This window comes from Podarcis erhardii (genome assembly GCF_964252035.2).
Source record: "Podarcis erhardii genome assembly, chromosome: 2".
NCBI classification, from domain to species: Eukaryota; Metazoa; Chordata; class Lepidosauria; order Squamata; family Lacertidae; genus Podarcis; species Podarcis erhardii.
The window spans coordinates 120,706,772-120,725,017 of NC_138498.1; the positions used below are offsets into that span (position 1 = coordinate 120,706,772).

Here is an 18,246-nt window from a genome sequence, read left to right on the forward strand (position 1 = left end):
AGAAAGGAGGAATACGCGTGTGAGAGGAGGAAGGAAGGTGTGTGAGAAAGAGAAGGACGGACAGGGCCCAATTGGGCCTCCCTTTCGCTCGGTGGTCCCAGGGCAACTGGCAGTTGGGGGCCAAACGGTCTTGTTATCCCAGAGCAGGGATAGAATCATAGAATCATAGAGTTGGAAGAAACCACAAGGGCCATCGAGTCCAACCCCCTGCCAAGCAGGAAACACCATCAGAGCACTCCTGACATATGGTTGTCAAGCCTCTGCTTAAAGACCTCCAAAGAGGGAGACTCCACCACACTCCTGGGCAGCAAATTCCACTGTCAAACAGCTCTTACTGTCAGGAAGTTCTTCCCAATGTTTAGGTGGAATCTTCTTTCTTGTAGTTTGGATCCATTGCTCCGTGTCCGCTTCTCTGGAGCAGCAGAAAACAACCTTTCTCCCTCCTCTATGTGACATCCTTTTATATATTTGAACATGGCTCTCATACAGCCATGTGAGAGAGCCAGCTGGATACTCCTCTGGCCAAAGATGGGGCCACGGCGGTCCCCTTCCCCTTGCTGAAATATTTTCTTTCTTTCTTTTTTTTAAAATAATTTTTATTAATTTTACAACATAAACAAAAAACAGACAAACATAACACGACTTCCCCAAACCTCCCCTCCACTGCATCCTTATTTTAAAATTTTTTAGCAATCCTTCATCCCTTTTTATATTTAATTCTCTTTAAAGCTTTTTTTAAATTTCAATTTTTACAGCTGTAATTCTTTATATCCAATCCCTTAACATCTTAACATTCCGAGATTTTACAACAATTTTTAAGATAGATTTTGAATTTTTTCCAGTCTTCTTCCACTGTCTCTCTCCTCTGGTCACGGATTCTGCCGGTCATCTCTGCCAGTCCCATAAATTCAGTCACCTTGGTCTGCCATTCTTCCAGAGGCCTTGCTGAAATATTTTCATGGGATCCAGGGAGTGTAACCCTCAAAGGTCTTCTTCGTTGGCAATCATTCGTAAGCCGGGTAAGATTGTCTTCCATGAATATGGTCTTCACACACACACACACTTAAAAACAGCAAATATCTAAAGTTTCAGTGGAACATTTTCATACAGATTTTTTAAATTCATGTTCACATTTATACCCTACCTTTCATCCAAGGGCCTCAAGGTAATAATAATTGTGCAGCACCCCATGAGGAAGTCAGAAGCATATACAGAAAGTTGCCGGTGTGTTATCGTGGTTAGACAGCTGGACGAGGATTTCAGAGACTTTGGGCCATTATATTTTTATATATCCTGTAAGCCACCCAGAGTGGCTGGGGAAACCCAGTCAGATGGGCAGGGTATAAATCATCATCATCATCATCATCATCATCATCATCATCATCATCCAGCTAAGTCTACAATCACACTATACATGTAAAGGGCTACTTTACACAGTCATTTCCCCCCAAAATTCTGAAAGACAGAGTTTGTTAAGGGTGCTGAGAATTGATAGTGGGGCCCCTATTCCTATTGCAGTGTTTGGTTTCCAGACACTTGAAGGTCTTGATCACCCTTCTCTGCAGACGTTCTAACTTGTCAATATCCTCCTTAAACATCGGTGCCCAGCCCTGGACACAGGACTCCAGCTGGGGTTTGGCCAATGCAGAATAGAGTGATGCTCTTACTTTTCTTGATCAGTACACTTGTTTGTTGATGCAGCCTAGAAAAATATTGGCCTTTTTTGCCGCTGCATCACACTGTTGACTCATCTTAAGCTTGTGGTCTGCTAAGACCCCTAGATATTTTTATCAGCCCAACACACATTGACTTGGCAGTGAAACCTCATCGAGTCCAGTGGGATTTACTTCTGAGTAGACATGCAGAGGATCGCACAGAGATACTTTCTGTGTCAAGTCCTTCATCCTCTCATCCGTCCATCTCTATTGATGCATGCTCCTTTGTCTGTGAGGCTCGCATCACACATTTCACAGCGAGGGGAAAATGGATAGAGGCAAGTTTTTCTCCCCGTAACACCAGAACCAATGGCTCAGGAGTCGGACAACTCCATATCCTCCAAAATTTCTCCATTGAAAATAGGGATGTTCTAATGACGCGGGTGGCGCTATGGGTAAATCCTCAGCGCCTAGGGCTTGCCGATCGCATGGTCGGTGGTTCGAATCCCCGCGACAGGGTGAGCTCCCTACAGTCCCAGCTCCTGCCCACCTAGCAGTTTGAAAGCACCCCTAAAGTGCAAGTAGATAAATAGGTACCGCTTTATAGCGGGAAGGTAAACGGCGTTTCCGTGTGCTGCGCTGGTGCTGGCTCGCCAGAGCAGCTTCGTCACGTGACCTGGAAGTGTCTCCGGACAGCGCTGACCCCCGGCCTCTAGAGTGAGATGAGCGCACAACCCTAGAGTCAGACACGACTGGCCTGTACAGGCAGGGGTACCTTTACCTTTACCTTTAATGAAAAGCAAGACATGCCAGGATAAAATCAGAAACCAGGATGGCTTCTGTAAATCTAGGTTGTTGTTGTTGTTGTTGTTGTTTAGTCGTTTAGTCGTGTCCGACTCTTCGTGACCCCATGGACCAGAGCACGCCAGGCACCTCTGTCCTCCACTGCCTCCCGCAGTTTGGTCAAACTCATGCTGGTAACCTCGAAAACACTATCCAACCAGTAAATCTAGGACTGTCCCTGGAAAACAAGGACACTTGGAGGGTCTGCACTGAGTAAAAGTTATTTGCTATTTAAACTCTAAACAGAGGTGGTCTTGCATAGTTTTTTATAGGAGGGGAAAGGGAACAAATTAAAGGGCTCTCTTCCGCATAACTCTGTAAATGGGAGCTAGATTTTAATTCCCACAAATGAAACCCCAGGCCTGTTTTTGCTGTTCTGGAGTCTTCCTCTGGCTCCCCTACCAGGCACCAGAGCCCAGCACTGCAAACCGCCTCTCATTTGTTTTCCTTCAGTGCTGTAGACTCCATAGGCTGAGCCAAGTTGTATGGCTAGCCCAAAAAGCCTTTGGCCACCAAGCCCCTCTGACCTTCCTTCTGGATCTTCTTTCCCCATCCTCTTCCTCTGCCTTCTTCTGTCTGACTCCAGGAGCACCAACAGCTCCAACTAACTCTGCTGAATAGCACCTGGCTATATATATACTTCCTTGGGCGAACCCAGCCAATCACAGCGTTTCACCAAGAATTCTAAACCAGCAACCGCCAATCAGAATACACATCGCTCCAGCCCCTCCTCAGCTGTCCGTTCCCACAGTGACAGTTAAACGGACAGTTAATAAGAGAACAACTAGCAGACTTTTAGAAGACATCTGAAGGCAGCCCTGTTTAGGGAAGCTTTTAATGTTTGATGTATCACAGTATTTTAATATTTTTTGGGAAGCCGCCCAGAGTGGCTGGGGAAGCCCAGCCAGATGGGCGGGGTATAAATAATAAATTATTATTATTATTATTATTATTATTATTATTATTATTATTATTTGCACCTGACCAGAGAGAAGACTTCCCCCGTCAAACACATTGCAATAACAAATGCCGGAACACATTGTACAGTTTAAACAGGCAGGTTTTCTTCCCATTCAATCATATTTGTATATTTGGGCCCTAGAAGGAAAGGGGAATATGATCCCTTCCTTACCAAAGGATTTATGCCTGAAAATTGAAGGAAGAAAACAGGAAGGAAGAAACAGTTCCGATAAATTCATTATTGATGTTTTATTTTTTATGTGTGTTGGAAGCCGCCCAGAGCAGCTGGGGCAACAAAGCCAGATGTGCGGGGTCATGGGTGTAGCCAAGGGGGGCAGGGAGGGGCAGCTGCCCCCCCAACCAATAGAAATCAATAAAAATACATAGCTAACTGAGGTTCTGCCCCCCCAAGAAAAGGCCTGCCCTCCCAACAAAAATCCTGACCATGCCCATGTGTGAGGTATAAATTATTGTTGTTGTTATGATGATTATGATGATGGAGGAGAGAAACGGACCAGCCTCTTTTCATGTTCAGGAAACCAAAAAAGCAGTTCCCCTCCAGCTCTGGCACTGAAAAGCTGCACAGCTACGTTCCCCTCTTCCCTCCGCAAGGCTCTTTCCTCTCCTGCCCCTACACAGATTTGATAAGAGTTCAGAGTAGAGGCAGGAGGGGAGGAAGAGCCTTTAAAACCCAATCCAGGGTTTTTTGGGGTCACTTTGTAGTTGGATGGGTGTGGATTTTTTTGGGGGGGGGTTCTTCCTCCTTTTTAAAGAGCTCCTTCACCTGCCCACCCCTGCCCTCAAATCCATTTATTCCCACCCCACATCCAATGAGACCAAGTGTGACCTCTTGCAGTCTAGGCTTCCCAGGCAGTCTGGCATGGATCAGCACCACCACCCCACGCTTAACATTTTGAGAGGGGAGGTGGGAAGGGGGATTCTCTTTCACTGAATAGTAGAGTTGGAAGGGACCCCTCAGGGTCATCCAGCCCAGCCCCCTGCAATGCAGGAATCAATGGAGGTACCCCATCCAATTTGAAACCATACTGGACCCTGCTTAGCTTTGCAAATGTGCTAGTAGTTTTATTGCTGCGCCACTTCCCCCAAATGCATCCTCCTCCTGCACCCCTTGGATCCAGGCCTCCACTCCACCTATCAGCCTTGCCAAAAAATGTCACTAGGCTTGTTTCCCTCCCTGGAAGACCAAGGAGTGTGCCCGCCCCCCCATAGCCTCTCCCACCTCACTTTCAAAACTCCCTGCCTCTCTAGGAACAAGAGCTCAGTCCATTTAACCATTGGACGGCTGAACTGCAGGAGCCTTCTCTCTCTCCCGCTCTGATTGTGTGTGTGTGGTTTTTAATTCTGCTTGGTTTAAGAACATGGGAAGCTCTCTGCTGAGATCAGGCCAGTCCAGTGGCCCATCTAGTCCAGCATTCTGGTCCCAGCCTCAATGGGAAGCCCAAAAGCAGGTTCTGAGTGCGACAGCACGCCCAATCCTGTGGCTTCCAGCAACTGGGGTTCAGAAGCAGCGTTTACTGCCTCCGACAGGGAGGTAGAACATATCTGAATTTTTATCTGGATAGCTCTTTCCTCTATGAAATTGCCTACATCTCTGTGTCTAATCCATACCTGCCTCTTGCCGGAGTTCCATAGTTTAACTATGTACTGCACAGATCACAGAATTATGAGTGGGCTAGGGTCCATGCATCCATGGCAGATGGCCAGCCAACCTCTGCTTAAAAACCTCCAAGGAATGAGTCTCCACCACTTACCAAGGGAGTCCGTTCCACTGTCGAACGTTTTTTAATGTCACAAACCTCTTCCTGGTGTTTAGTTGGAATCTCAGAAGCCATGGGTTCGAGTGCTACCCTCCACAGCAGGAGAAAACAAGCGTGCTCCACCTTCCATGTGACAGCCCTTCAGATATCTGAAGATGTCTATCCTATCTCCTCTCAGTCTCCTTTTCTCCAGGCTAAAAAGACCCGGTTCTGGGCGCCCCAATTTAAGAAGGATGTTGAGAAGCTGGAAGGTGTGCAGATGATGAAGAGTCTGAAAACCAAGCCTGAGAGGAATGGTTGAAGGAGCTGGGTATGTTTGGCGTGGAAAAGAGGAGACTGAGAGGAGATACGATTCTATGATTGATGCCGCCTGCTGAGGCCCCCATGCCTTGCCACCCATCTTCTGAGGAACCCACAGTAACACTTACGTGTGTGGGGAGGGGGGAGGGAGCAATGCCACCCTGTCTGCACCCCTTCACTGGGGGGCGCAGCTTCCATCCTAAGCTTCTGCAGGGATCGCCTCTCCTCCCGCGGAGGTTTGGGAGGCAAGCTGCACGTCCGCCAGCCATATGGTTGGCGAGGTGCAGCTGGCGGCGTGCAGGGAAAGGGGAGGCCGCCGGTAGAGCTGCAAAGCTCCCCCACTCCCTGGGGCGCTCCTGAGAGGCCAGCGCCCTGGCGCAACAAACCACTAAGCCCTATGGGAAAGATGGCTCTGCATACCCCTAAACATTTTGTGAATCTTTGTACTTTTGTCCATTTACTGTATTTAGTTTTCCCAATTTGAACTATAAAATAGTGATTTTCTTAAGTCCAAAGGAGAGTACCCCTAAATATTTTTTTTAGAACAAAAGTACTGATTGCCTATTAAATGGTTGTAATCTGCCCTCCCTGTGACCGTACGGTGACGGGCAGGGAGGAAACCTTAGGGAATTTTAAAAATAATATTCATTTCCCCTTTCAAATGAGGAGCAAGTAGTTAATAAAAAAAGCCCAGATGCTACATGATGGAAGTTCCTCAAAAAGCAGCAGAGTGCAGGTGCTGAATGGAACAAAAGTGGCTCCAGAACATGGGGAAAGCGCAAACCAAGGATTTTGAAAGCAGTGATTTCTAATGAAGGGGGGATGTTCTGAAAGCAAGTTCTGCTTTTATTTAAACAAATGCAATTGTGTAAAATTCAAGCTCTAAAATGATGCGAAATCCAGAAAGAGATTGAAAGCACTGAGCTCTTTAGTATGCCCAGAAATAATCACTCTCCAACACAATGGGTTGTCTTGCATTAAAAACCGCTATTACACATTAGAGTTACAAAAACACACACACAAAAAACATACCTCACCCCATCTGCAGAGCTTTCCAAAAATTCCCAGTTGTTCCATTGCGGGGGGGGGGGACTGCTTTCAGCTACCTTCAACATAACAGCCTTCCCCCACCAACACTGAAGCCACAATGCATTTAAATCACCGTGATACCACTTAAAAACAGTCATAGCTTCCTCCAAAGAATTGTGGGAGTATCACAGAGCTGCAAATCCTAGAGTTCCCTGGCAAGAGGAATAGCCTTTTTAGCCACTCTGGGAAATGTAGCTCTGCTAGGGGAACAGGGGCATCACCTAACAATGCGCTCTACGTGGGGCTACATTTGAAGGTAACTTGGAAACTACAACTAATCCAGAATGTGGCAGCTAGACTGGTGACTGGGAGTGGCCACCAAAACCATATAATATCGGTCCTGAAAGACCTACATTGGCTCCCAGTACGTTTCCAGCACAATTCCAGCCTGAAACGGCCTCAGCCCAGTATACCTGAAGGAGTGTCTCCATCCCCATTGCCCAGCTCAGACACAGAGGTCCAGTTCCGAGGGTCTTCTGGCAGTTCCCTCCCTGCGAGAAGTGAGGTTACAGGGAACCAGGCAGAGGGCCTTCTTGGTAGTGGCACCCTCCCTGTGGAATGCCCTTCCATCAGATGTCAAGGAGATAAATAACTATCTGATGTTTAGAAGACATCTGAAGGCAGCACTCTATGGGAAAGTCTTTAATCTTTGATTTTTTTATTGTCCTTTTAAAATTTTGTTGGGAGAGGCTGTGGCAACCCAGTTGGATGGGTGGATTCTTCTTCTTCTTCGTCTTCTTCTCATCCATGACAAACTGCAGCTCCCAGAATTCTTTGCGGGGAAACCATGGCTGTTCGAAGTGCTTCAAAATGTACAGTTGAAGGTGGTCTTAGCACCACCCGAGAGGTTCAATGTGCAACATGACCACTAGAATATACTTAAAGCAGGATACAAATGAAAAACTGCCTAGCCACAGCCTTGCCCCAAACATTTGACAACATCAACGACACAGGATGATGGCAGGAGTGGAATTTTGTAGCTCGCAAACGCAAAATGAAACAAAGCGATGGGGTTGAATAGCAGTTGCCCAAGAGTCCAACTGCTCATCTTTTAAATAAAACAAAGAATTTCCCATTAATATCAGTCTCCTTGCCAGATGAACAGGGAACCGGCGCTGAACCGTCAGCTGGGTTTGTAAGCAAGGGACCATATATCCAGAGTTTTCCTGTGTGGCCTCTCTGATGTGAAGAAGCGCTTGATCTCTCCTTGAGGCCCTTCCCAGGCTGCATGCACTCCTTTGGCTTCTCCGGGGAGTGGCTTCTCTGATGAGCAATAAGGCTCCCCCTGTAAGTGAAGCTTTTCTCGCACTGTGGACATTCGTACGGCTTCTCCCCTGTGTGCATTCTCTGATGAGCGCTAAGGCTTGTGCTGTGACCAAAGTTTTTCCCGCACTGGGGGCACTGGTACGGCTTCTCGCCCGTGTGGATTCTCTGATGGGAATAAAGCTGGGCTTTCTGACTGAATCTCTGCCTACACTCTGGGCATCGGAACGGCTTTTCCCCAGTGTGAGTTCTCTTGTGAGAGGTGAGCCTCGACCTCCGGCTAAAGCTCTTCCTGCACTCGCTGCACTTGAATGGTTTCTCCCCTGTGTGGATTCTCTGGTGGGTGGTAAGACTTGTGCTCTGGCTGAAGCTCTTCCCACACTCCATGCATTTAAAAGGTTTCTCCCCTGTGTGAGTTCTCCGATGCGAAGTAAAATTGGACCGGTGATTGAAGCTCCTGCCACACTCCTCGCATTTATAAGGTTTCTCTCCTGTGTGGATCCTTTGGTGTATCAAGAGTGTCCCTCTTTCAGCGTAGCTCTTTCCACATTCAGGGCACTGAAACGGTTTCTCCCCTGTGTGGGTTCTCTGATGAGCGATAAGCCTCACGTTGTGGCTAAAGCTCTTTCCGCACTCCAGGCATTTGAACGGTTTCTCCTCTGGGTGGGCAGTGTGTCGGTGACTCAAGCTCGATTCCTCTGTCAGAGTCTTCCCACCCAATGGATACCTTTTCCTTCTCTTTCCCTTGTGAAACACACGCAAGCTCAGGATTTCCTCACCCAGAGAAGCAGAGGATTCAGTCCTCTCATCCCTGGAGTTGTTTCCATCCAGCATTTTAGGTCTCCTTCGCTTTGCAAACACCCCTTTCCCCGCTTCCTGCTGGACTCTTTCCAAAGACACCAGAAATGGATCCTTATAAATTTCATATTCTTCCCCTTCACCTGCTGGGGAAAAGAAAAGAAAATCTCATTAGGGGTTCAGGGTAAAAACTAAGACCTAGCACATGGGTAGGCAAACTAAGGCCCGGGGGCTGGATCTGGCCCAATCACCTTCTCAATCCGGCCCACGGACGGTCCAGGAATCAGCATGTTTTTACATGACTAGAATGTGTGTTTTTATTTAAAACACATCTCTGGGTTATTTGTGGGGCATAGAAATTTGTTCATCCCCCCCCAAAAAAAATATAGTCCGGCCCCCCACAAGGTCTGAGGGACAGTGGACCGGCCCCCTGCTGAAAAAGTTTGCTGACCCCTGACCTAGCAGCTTATCTTTGGTCAACATCTTCAATATTCTTCCCTTTTCCTCTTTACACACTGTGCTGAGACCTAGGTTACCTTTGGTGTATGCTAGTATTTCAGAGAACAACACATATTCATTTCAGGTCCATTCCCCACTTAATTTCTGCATATCAGTTTCCATAATTTTAACATAATGGGGTAGACAAGAAAAACCATCTTGAGGGAAAGCTCACTCTTCTGTGGTTGCTGTTACTTTAAGGGTAAATCAACTGATCAGCTACTAAAACAGTCGCTACAAAGGTTTGTTCTGAAGTTCTGTACACCAAGTTACATCCAGTTAGATGAGCATTTGTTCTGAAATTGTAGTCTAGGAAGGGCAGCTGTTGGGGTGAGCTTTCGTATTGCAATCTTTCTGCCAGTGAACTGATTTGTCCTAACTTTAAGTAACCAAACAAACCCCTTGTCAGCAATGTCTAGGCTACACAATAACCATGTACATAAGCAATAGACAATCTTTATAGAATTCCTTCAAACCATAACAAGGACAAAATGAAATCTTTAGTCTCAAAGTCTCTGAAAATCTTTAAAAGAAGCGAGGTACCAGACTTTGTATGATGAAAGACAAGCTGTGAAGCTTTGTGTATTCAGCAAATATGATGTCCAACACTGAACAGTGATTCCAGATATTGACTACTGTTTCGTCGAATTCTTCGTCAGCGTGGTGGGAGGATATAGAATTGCTTCATAAACCCATCTCCTTTCGAATGAATGTATGTAAATGAAAATATCAAATGCTGTGGAACAGTGCTCATGCAATAATGTAGTTACTGCTCAATAATAATGTAGTCACAGTAGTCAATATCTGGAATCACTGTACTTGTTATGGTTTGAAGGAATTCTATAAAGATTGCCTATTGCGTATGTACATTGTCCTGACTTTAGGCAGGCTCTCAGGAGTCAGGACTCCAGGGGAGTTGGCTGACACTGGGCTCGGGGGCAGGTGGGTGGTCCAACAGAGTCAGAAGCCAAGTTCCAGAGCAAAGGGGGTATCAGAAAAATCCCCTGCGATTGGCAGGAGAGGTCTTGGTGATGTTGATGGCACTGGCTGCTGCCCAGTTGGTGCTGTCCCACGGCAGGGCCTTCTTGGTGGTGGTCACCCATTTGTGGAATGCCCTCCCTGATGAAGTGCATTTGTTGTCCTCTTTATTGGCTTGAAGGAGGAGGAGATTAAAAATATTTCTGTTCACCCAGGCCTTTGATGGCTAAAATACATTGCTATTGGAAACCTTGAAACGTTTGGCTTCAAGTTACAAGAAAGGAGATTCTGACGAAACATCGGGAAGAACACCCTCCAATCTCAGCTTAAAAACCTCCAAGGAAGGAGAGTCCACCACCTCCTGAGGGAGACTGTTCCACTGTTGAATAGCTCTTACTGTCAGAAAGTTCCTCCTGATGTTTAGCTGGAATCACTTTTCTTATAAAGAAAGGAGAGGAGGAATGTTTTTGCCTGGTGCCTCAATATGCAATGAAGGCACCAGGCAAGCCTCCCTGGGGAGGAGGACTCAACTCAATACTGCCCATAAAAATATAGATCTATAGTAAATAAATACGCCGGCTTGAAGAAACCTCAGAGGCAGACAGTGAAAGGAGCTTTGGGGTGAGAGCCAGCAACATGAGTTAAGAGGGTGAAGCCTCTTCTACGAGGAAGAACCCACAGCCGGATGGTTCTGTCAGTCTTCGGTGAGATTAAGCAGAAGCTGAAGAATTCGCGAAGGAACCCCCTCCTCAATTCCCAGGGAATGAAATGGCCCGGCAAGACTCCCAAAAAAGTACCTGCTGCTGACATTTCCTCTTCCTTGGAGTCCCAGAGAAAGGGGTCCTCTCCTCCTTCCAGCCGGGAGATGAGGTCTGGTTTGGGAAATCCTTTCAAGGGAACTGAAAGACATGTTGTTTTGGGGTAGAAAATACTTTGGCATTCCAAGCCCACCCATTCCTAGGTCCTCCCGAATCAGGGAAAGGCAGGTTCTTATATATGCTGGCGACAAATAGGAGAGGGGAATCTGAACTCCATGGAATTCATCTGATACTTGGTTTTAGTTTGGGGATCTTTCTGCGTATGGGACACCTCAACCTGATGGTGATTTCGCCTCCCCATGAGAACCTAAGAACCACCCTCTTGAATCACAGAAAAGGCCTATCAGATCTAGTATAGTCTCTGGTCAAATAATCACACACACCCATCTGTTGTCTGAGGGAACAAGGAGTAGAGCTATGAAGGCCTGGGGGAATGACAGAAAAACTGGGGAATTTCCAAGGGTTTTTTCTGAATTTGTTTCCAAAAAATTGGGGGAGGAAGGAAAATTTGGGGAGAAAACTGCCCCACGTTTTCCCATGCCTTCATATTTCCCACAAACAGGAGGAGGAAAATGGATGTTGTGTTCAGGTTAGGGGAAAGTGAAACCCCATTAAGCTTCACATCTCCACAAACTGTGCTTTGCCAGTTTTAAATATGGCATTAGACAGGTCCGGGAAATTATGGCCCAGGAGATGCCTTGTGGGCCCACAGCCTTGCCATATGTTTCCACACTGGCATCTCTGCAGTACAGTGACAAATTCCAAGAATAGGAATCTACCCCTTTAGCGTCAGTCCACCAAGGGACGATTGTCCTTACCCAAAGAGATGAAAGCCTCATAATTCTCCAGCATGACTTCCTTGTAGAGAGCTCTTTGGCCCAGATCCAGGAGATCCCACTCCCCTTTCGTGAAAGACACGACCACCTCCTCAAAGGACACCAGACACTGAAAGAAACACATATTCTCTACTCAGAAATAAGCTTCCTTACAGACACCATGGCTCCCTGTTTGAAATTAGGGGCGGTTAAGCTACTAAGTTGGGGGGGGGGTGTTTATTCATTTATAATATTTATGTGTTTGTTTTTTTAAAAAAAAACTATGTTTGTGTGTTATTGTGTGTTTTGCAAATCTGTTGTATTCCAATGTTGTATCTTGATGTATTTTTCTTCTGAGATACGGTTTTGTTTGAGGTATGTATTTTATTTGTTTTTCCCAGTAGAATAATAAACATAAACAAAATGATGTGGGGTTTTTTTTGTATTTTTTCTGTGCACTGTTTAGAACAATGCATTGTTATACTGAGTTGCTTGAAAGTTGTATTTATTATATAAGTTTTATTTTTAACTTATACACACACACACACACACACACACACACACACACACACATGGTTGCATTTAACATAGTGATAAGGCATTCATTCCATCAGTGCAGGAATTTCTATTGGTGCAATGGAATTCCCCCCATCTCCCCCCACCCCAAAAAAATCTGTGCTAGGGGGTCTCCCAACTCTCTGGAGCACATATGGGGAGTGGGCAGCACATGAGCAGGGTGGAATCCTGCCACACTAGCAGTAATCCCTGAGCTGACGGAATGAGATAATTGAAAACCACCCATTGGTATCTACTACGTAAACGGCTTAAAGATTTCTCAACATACAAAGGCGGCATACAAATTAAACAAATCAGCTTTGCTATCACCTTACTATTTTTTTCCTTTTTGCTAGATTCAAGACTCTGAAGAAAAGTCATTTCCACAGCCTTCTCGCTAGATCATCTTCATATCTTTGGGCATCAAGAAGAAAGGGGAATGTTTTTCAGTACCCGCCTCCCGCAGCATGGTGAGACAGAGCGGAGGTGTCCAGGCTGCCCCCTGCATCTCTCCCAGGTGGTCCCTAACTTACCTGAGATGGCTGCACACCTGTTCTTTCTGCTCCACCCCAAAGGAGGGAGGATCCTGGTAGGGCCTTCGATGCCATTGTGCTGCCTGGGGAGGAGACGGAGAAGATGTAAACAAGAGGCTTCAAGTTACAAGAAAGAAAATTCCAACCAGACATATGGAAAAAATTTCTGACAGTAAGAGATGTTCAGCAGTGGTACTGTCTCCCTCAGGAGGTGGTGGACTCTCCTTCCTTGGAGATTTCCAAGCAGAGGCTGGAGGGCCACCTGCCATGGATGCTTCAGCAGAGATCCCTGCATTGCAGGGGGGCTGGATTAGGGGATCCCCGGGGTTCCTTCCAATTGTATGATTAGTGCTGCCTGTTGAGCTCCCCATGCCTTGCCCCCCTGTCCCATCCAACTCTACAATAGTATGATTCGATGATGATGATGGGATGCGTGTGGCGCTGTGGGTTAAACCACAGAGCCTAGGACTTGCCGATCAGAAGGTCGGCGGTTTGAATCCCCGCGACGGGGTGAGCTCCCGTTGCTCAGTTCCTGCTCCTGCCCACCTAGCAGTTTGAAAGCATGTCAAAGTACAAGTGGATAAATAGGTACCACTCCAGCAGGAAGGTAAACAGCGTTTCCGTGCGCTGCTCTGCTTCGGCAGAAGCGGCTTAGTCATGCTGGCCACATGACCCGGAAGCTGTACGCCGGCTCCCTCGGCCAGTAAAGCGAGATGAGCGCCGCAACCCCAGAGTTGGCCATGACTGGACCTAATGGTCAGGGGTCCCTTTACCTTTATGATGATGATACTAATATGACTAATAATAACCCCCATATACAACAATAATACTAATAACCCCCATACGCAATCAATAATACTAATAATAACTCCATATATGATGAATTAAATAGCAACAGCAACAACCCCCATACACAATTAATAATAATAATTAGTGTTTTTTTCTGGGGGGGATGCAAGGGGACGCATACCTCTAAACATTTTGTGAATCTTTGTACTTTTCTCCATTTACTGTATTTATTTCCCCCAATTTGATCTATAAAATGGTGATTTTCTTGAGTCAAATGAGAGTATCCCTAAACATTTTTTTAAAAACAAAAAAAGCACTGATACTGTAATAATAACCCCCGTATACGATGGCCTTGCAGCGCCAGCTATAAAGCAGGCGGGTCCCTTTTCGCAGCCATGTTGCAAGCCCCAGCCCCACAACCTGTGGATTTCGAGAGGGAGGTGGGGGGGTCTCTCCTCTCCCCCCCCCCCCAGCATTGCCCCCGCCCCGCCCTCCGGGGGCTGCACCTTCACCTCCTCGGCCCGGCCCTTTTCTTCGAAGCTTCAGACCTCCGCCCGGAACATCACCCTTCCGGAAGCCAATGCCGGACCTGTGCGCTCGCCATCGCCTTCCCCCACCGACGCAACGTTCCAACTTCCTGCCCCTCTAGGAAGCGGGGCTCAGTGCGTTTAACCCTTGAGGGGCGCAGCGGCAGAAGCCGCCTGGTCCTCGCCCATCGCGCCCGGATCCTTCCTAGGCGCTGATTTTTCTCGGGAAGCCGGGAGCGATCCTCCTCTGGTTCCCTCTTTGCTCAAAGGCAACGAAAGACAAGTTGCTCGCACTTTGTCTCGCGCCCAGAAACATTTCAAGAGAATCATAGAAAGGGATACCTGGGGGTCATCTAGCCCAACCCGCTTGCAATGCAGGAATAAACTCAGTTAAAGCATTCCTGACAGATGGCCATCCAACCTCTGCTTCAAAACCCCCAAGAAAGGAGAGTCCACCACACAGGGAGGAGGAGGGTGGACATTTTTCTGAGCCACCCAGCAAAGTTTTTAGTCGAGCTCTTTTGTCCTTGTCCTGCAACAGGCTTTTTTTTTTTAATGGTGTGTTTGTCTCATTTGGAGGCAGTTGGGTTGGCTGGTCCAAAGTGAGAATGCCCAGATATTGAACATAACCGGCAGCTTACTTATTTCTGTCCCATAGGGCTCCCCAAATCAAGTTCTGGCAGCTGGGCTCTTATGCCTGGGGCCACCAGCTCTTGAGGCCATGATCCCAAATCTCCAGCTAGCATAATCCCATAAGACTTTTTTTTTAAAGTCCACCTAGTTGGACATTCTCCAAAGTGAGAATGCCCAGATATTGAACATAACAGGCAGCTTACTTATTTCTGTCCCATAGGGCTCCCAAAATCAAGTTCTGGCAGCTGGGCTCTTATGCCTGGGGCCACCAGCTCTTGAGGCCATGATCCCAAATCTCCAGCTAGCATAATCCCATAAAACATTCTCCAAAGTGAGAATGCCCAGATATTGAACATAACAGGCAGCTTACTTATTTCTGTCCCATAGGGCTCCCAAAATCAAGTTCTGGCAGCTGGGCTCTTATGCCTGGGGCCACCAGCTCTTGAGGCCATGATCCCAAATCTCCAGCTAGCATAATCCCATAAGACTTTTTTTTTAAAGTCCACCTAGTTGGACATTCTCCAAAGTGAGAATGCCCAGATATTGAACATAACAGGCAGCTTACTTATTTCTGTCCCATAGGGCTCCCAAAATCAAGTTCTGGCAGCTGGGCTCTTATGCCTGGGGCCACCAGCTCTTGAGGCCATGATCCCAAATCTCCAGCTAGCATAATCCCATAAAACATTCTCCAAAGTGAGAATGCCCAGATATTGAACATAACAGGCAGCTTACTTATTTCTGTCCCATAGGGCTCCCAAAATCAAGTTCTGGCAGCTGGGCTCTTATGCCTGGGGCCACCAGCTCTTGAGGCCATGATCCCAAATCTCCAGCTAACATAATCCCAGAAGACTTTTTTAAAAAAGTCCACCTAGTTGGACATAAGGAGAAAAACCTGCTGGATCAGAGCTATAGGATCCATTTCAGATTAAAATTTTACAGTCACACCCAACATACAACACAGAAACAAGATTCCAAAACATCACCTGGACTTCCCTTCCATCCCTTTATGGGTCTTATTGTTAATCATTTCCTCCTGCATCTTTTATGATAATCCAAATCTTTTACCACTCCATTGTGCCCCAAAATCACCATTAAACTACAAGTGTTATTCCAATCCTACTTATGATTTCAACTGTTTACAATGGTTTTTAAGATAAATTATAAATTCTCCCCATTCCTTATTAAAATTTTGCTCTTCCTGATTTCTGATTCTTCTGGTCATTTTAGCCATTTCGGCATAATCCATCAACTTGACCTGGTAGGTCATCTCTTGGCCATCTCATCTAAGCATCCTGAGCGTATTGATGATTTAAAAAAAACTAAAATGTGATTTTTTTCCTTTCTTACCTGCACTGATGATAGTCATTGTTTGGATGGGGGGTTGGGGTCCTCCACTGCCACCTACACCACTACCACCTGGTTCAGACTCACTGGATCTTTTCCTTACCAATTTTTTTTCAATTGAGACTTGCTTTTGCCGTTGTTTTAAGGTTTTTATAAAGTGAGACATAGCGATATCGTTGTAGATGTTAGTGGCATGACTTAGAGCATCTTTATCAGGGTGATATTTTTCAGCAACAGCTTGCACTTCTGCCCATTTTGCAAGCATTTCTTTGATTGCTGCTGTAGGTGCACTTTCTCTGCTCTCCTCCTTCTCCCCCTCCAATGAAATTATTTCCTCAGTTGCTGGCTTTTGCTGCTCCATCAGAATGTTTTGAAGTTCTTCTGTGGTGAGCTCAGTCCTGTGCTCCTGCACTAACTCCTCCACATCAGCACCACTCACTTCCAAGCCCATGGAATTTGCCAGAGACACAATCTCCTCAACAATAGGAGCATCCTCTTCAACAACCTCCGTTCCATGTTCCTGGACAGCATCTGGCCACAATTCCTTCCATGCTGCCTTCAGTGTTCTCTGAGTCACATCCCTCCATGCTTTGTCTATCATATGTAAGCAATGGAGGATATTAAAATGATTCTTCCAGAACTCTCTGAGGGTTAGCTCTGGGTCCGAGGTCACCTCAGAGCACATTTGGAAGAGTGCTTTGGTGTAAAGCTTCTTAAAATTTGATATGACCTGCTGGTTCATGGGCTGGATGAGAGGAGTCGTGTTGGGGGGCAAAAACTTTACACTGATAAAACCGAACTCTTCTATCAACTCATCCTTCAAGCCTGGAGGGTGACCTGGAGCATTATCCATAACAAGCAGACACTTCAGTGGAAGATTTTGGTCTTGGAGGTATTTTTTCACACTTGGCCCAAACACTTCATGAACCCACTCAATAAAAAATTGCCTGGTTACCCGAGCTCTGCTGTTCACCCTCCACATCACATGCAATTTGCTTTTTACGACCTTGTTTTTCTTAAATATCCTGGGGTTCTCGGAATGGTAGACTAACAAAGGCTTCAGCTTAAAATCTCCGCTTGCATTTGCACAAAATAAAAGGGTTAGCCTGTCTTTCATGGGCTTGTGTCCTGGCAATGCCTTCTCCTCCTTTGTTATGTAAGTCCTCTTTGGCATTTTCTTCCAAAAGAGACCTGTCTCGTCACAGTTGAAAACTTGCTGGGGAACGAAGCCCTGCGACTCAACATAATCTTTAAACTCCAAAACAAATTGGTCAGCCTCTAGTTGGTTGGCACTGGCAGCTTCACCATGTCTCACAACACTGTGGATGCCAGTTCTCCTCTTAAATCTTTCAAACCACCCATGGCTTGCCTTGAAACTCTCAGTCTCAGCACTTGGTCCAGGGGCGTTTGCGATGAGGTCGGCGTGCAACTGTAAAGCTTTTTCACAAATTATGCTTTCAGAAATGCTGTCGCCGGCCTCCTGTTTCCCAGTTATCCATATTAAAAGCATCTTTTCCATTTCTTCCATTGTCTGGGTCCGTTGCTTGAGCGTTTTAACACCCTTTGCAACATTGGCCCCTTTAATAGCATCCTTCTTTTTTATGATGGTACTAATTGTAGATTTGGGCATCCCAAACTGCGTTGCCAGATCACCTACACGGACCCCACTTTCATGTATGGAAATAATTTCCTTCTTTACCTCAACAGTTATCACGGTTCTCTTGGCTTTGCTGCTTTTCTTCATGTCAGCAGTCCCAGGAAGCGGAACTGGGTTCCACACAATCCCCAAAACAACGGCAGAAGGCAGAGTCCCCCAAAAGAAGGAGCAAAGCAGAGACAAAGGCACATGCGGCAGACACACATAAACAAATCCCAAAATCCTTTGCAGAATCCCAGTATTTTCCACTCCCCCCTCCCACAGGGTGGGTGGGCTTCCTTGGTAGGTGCCACCCACCTTGCTACCAGCTGGGGGCGGGCAAGGGAGGGCAAGGGCTGGTGCTTTTCGGCTGAGGCTCACTTTGTTTACTTACCAGGTTCACCACTGGACTTGGCTCTTAGTCTTTATTAGGG

General features: G+C 46.5%; 1 protein-coding gene across 5 annotated transcripts; it reads right to left on the reverse strand.

Annotated features, from left to right (window-relative positions):
* Positions 1-6,361: 6,361 nt before the first annotated feature.
* Positions 6,362-18,065, reverse strand: LOC309336521 (uncharacterized protein). Of its 5 annotated transcripts, none has more exons than XM_081852403.1 (5): positions 16,180-18,065; positions 12,884-12,966; positions 11,799-11,925; positions 10,960-11,061; positions 6,362-8,829 (listed from the first exon to the last, which is right to left on the reverse strand). In XM_081852403.1, the coding sequence occupies exons 1-5, from the start codon at positions 17,918-17,920 to the stop codon at positions 7,670-7,672; spliced, it is 3,213 nt and encodes a 1,070-aa protein (XP_081708529.1). In that variant the 5' UTR covers positions 17,921-18,065; the 3' UTR covers positions 6,362-7,669. The 5 variants fall into 5 exon arrangements, with proteins under 5 accessions (XP_081708529.1, XP_081708528.1, XP_081708531.1 ...); XM_081852402.1 differs by having other exon boundaries at positions 6,362-8,832; positions 16,180-18,064; XM_081852405.1 differs by lacking the exon at positions 16,180-18,065 and adding an exon at positions 14,185-14,914 and having other exon boundaries at positions 6,362-8,832.
* Positions 18,066-18,246: the final 181 nt, after the last annotated feature.

What these genes read in the sequence shown, in the direction of transcription:
- LOC309336521 (XM_081852402.1), bottom strand. Translation starts at nt 17,920, where the DNA reads ATGAAGAAAAGCAGCAAAGCCAAGAGAACCGTGATAACTGTTGAGGTA. An exon ending in AATGACTATCATCAGTGCAG is followed by an intron (nt 12,967 to 16,179) that starts GTAAGAAAGGAA and finishes TCTCCTCCCCAG; the next exon opens with GCAGCACAATGGCATCGAAG. An exon ending in AGAGGAAATGTCAGCAGCAG is followed by an intron (nt 8,833 to 10,959) that starts GTACTTTTTTGG and finishes TCTTTTCCCCAG; the next exon opens with CAGGTGAAGGGGAAGAATAT.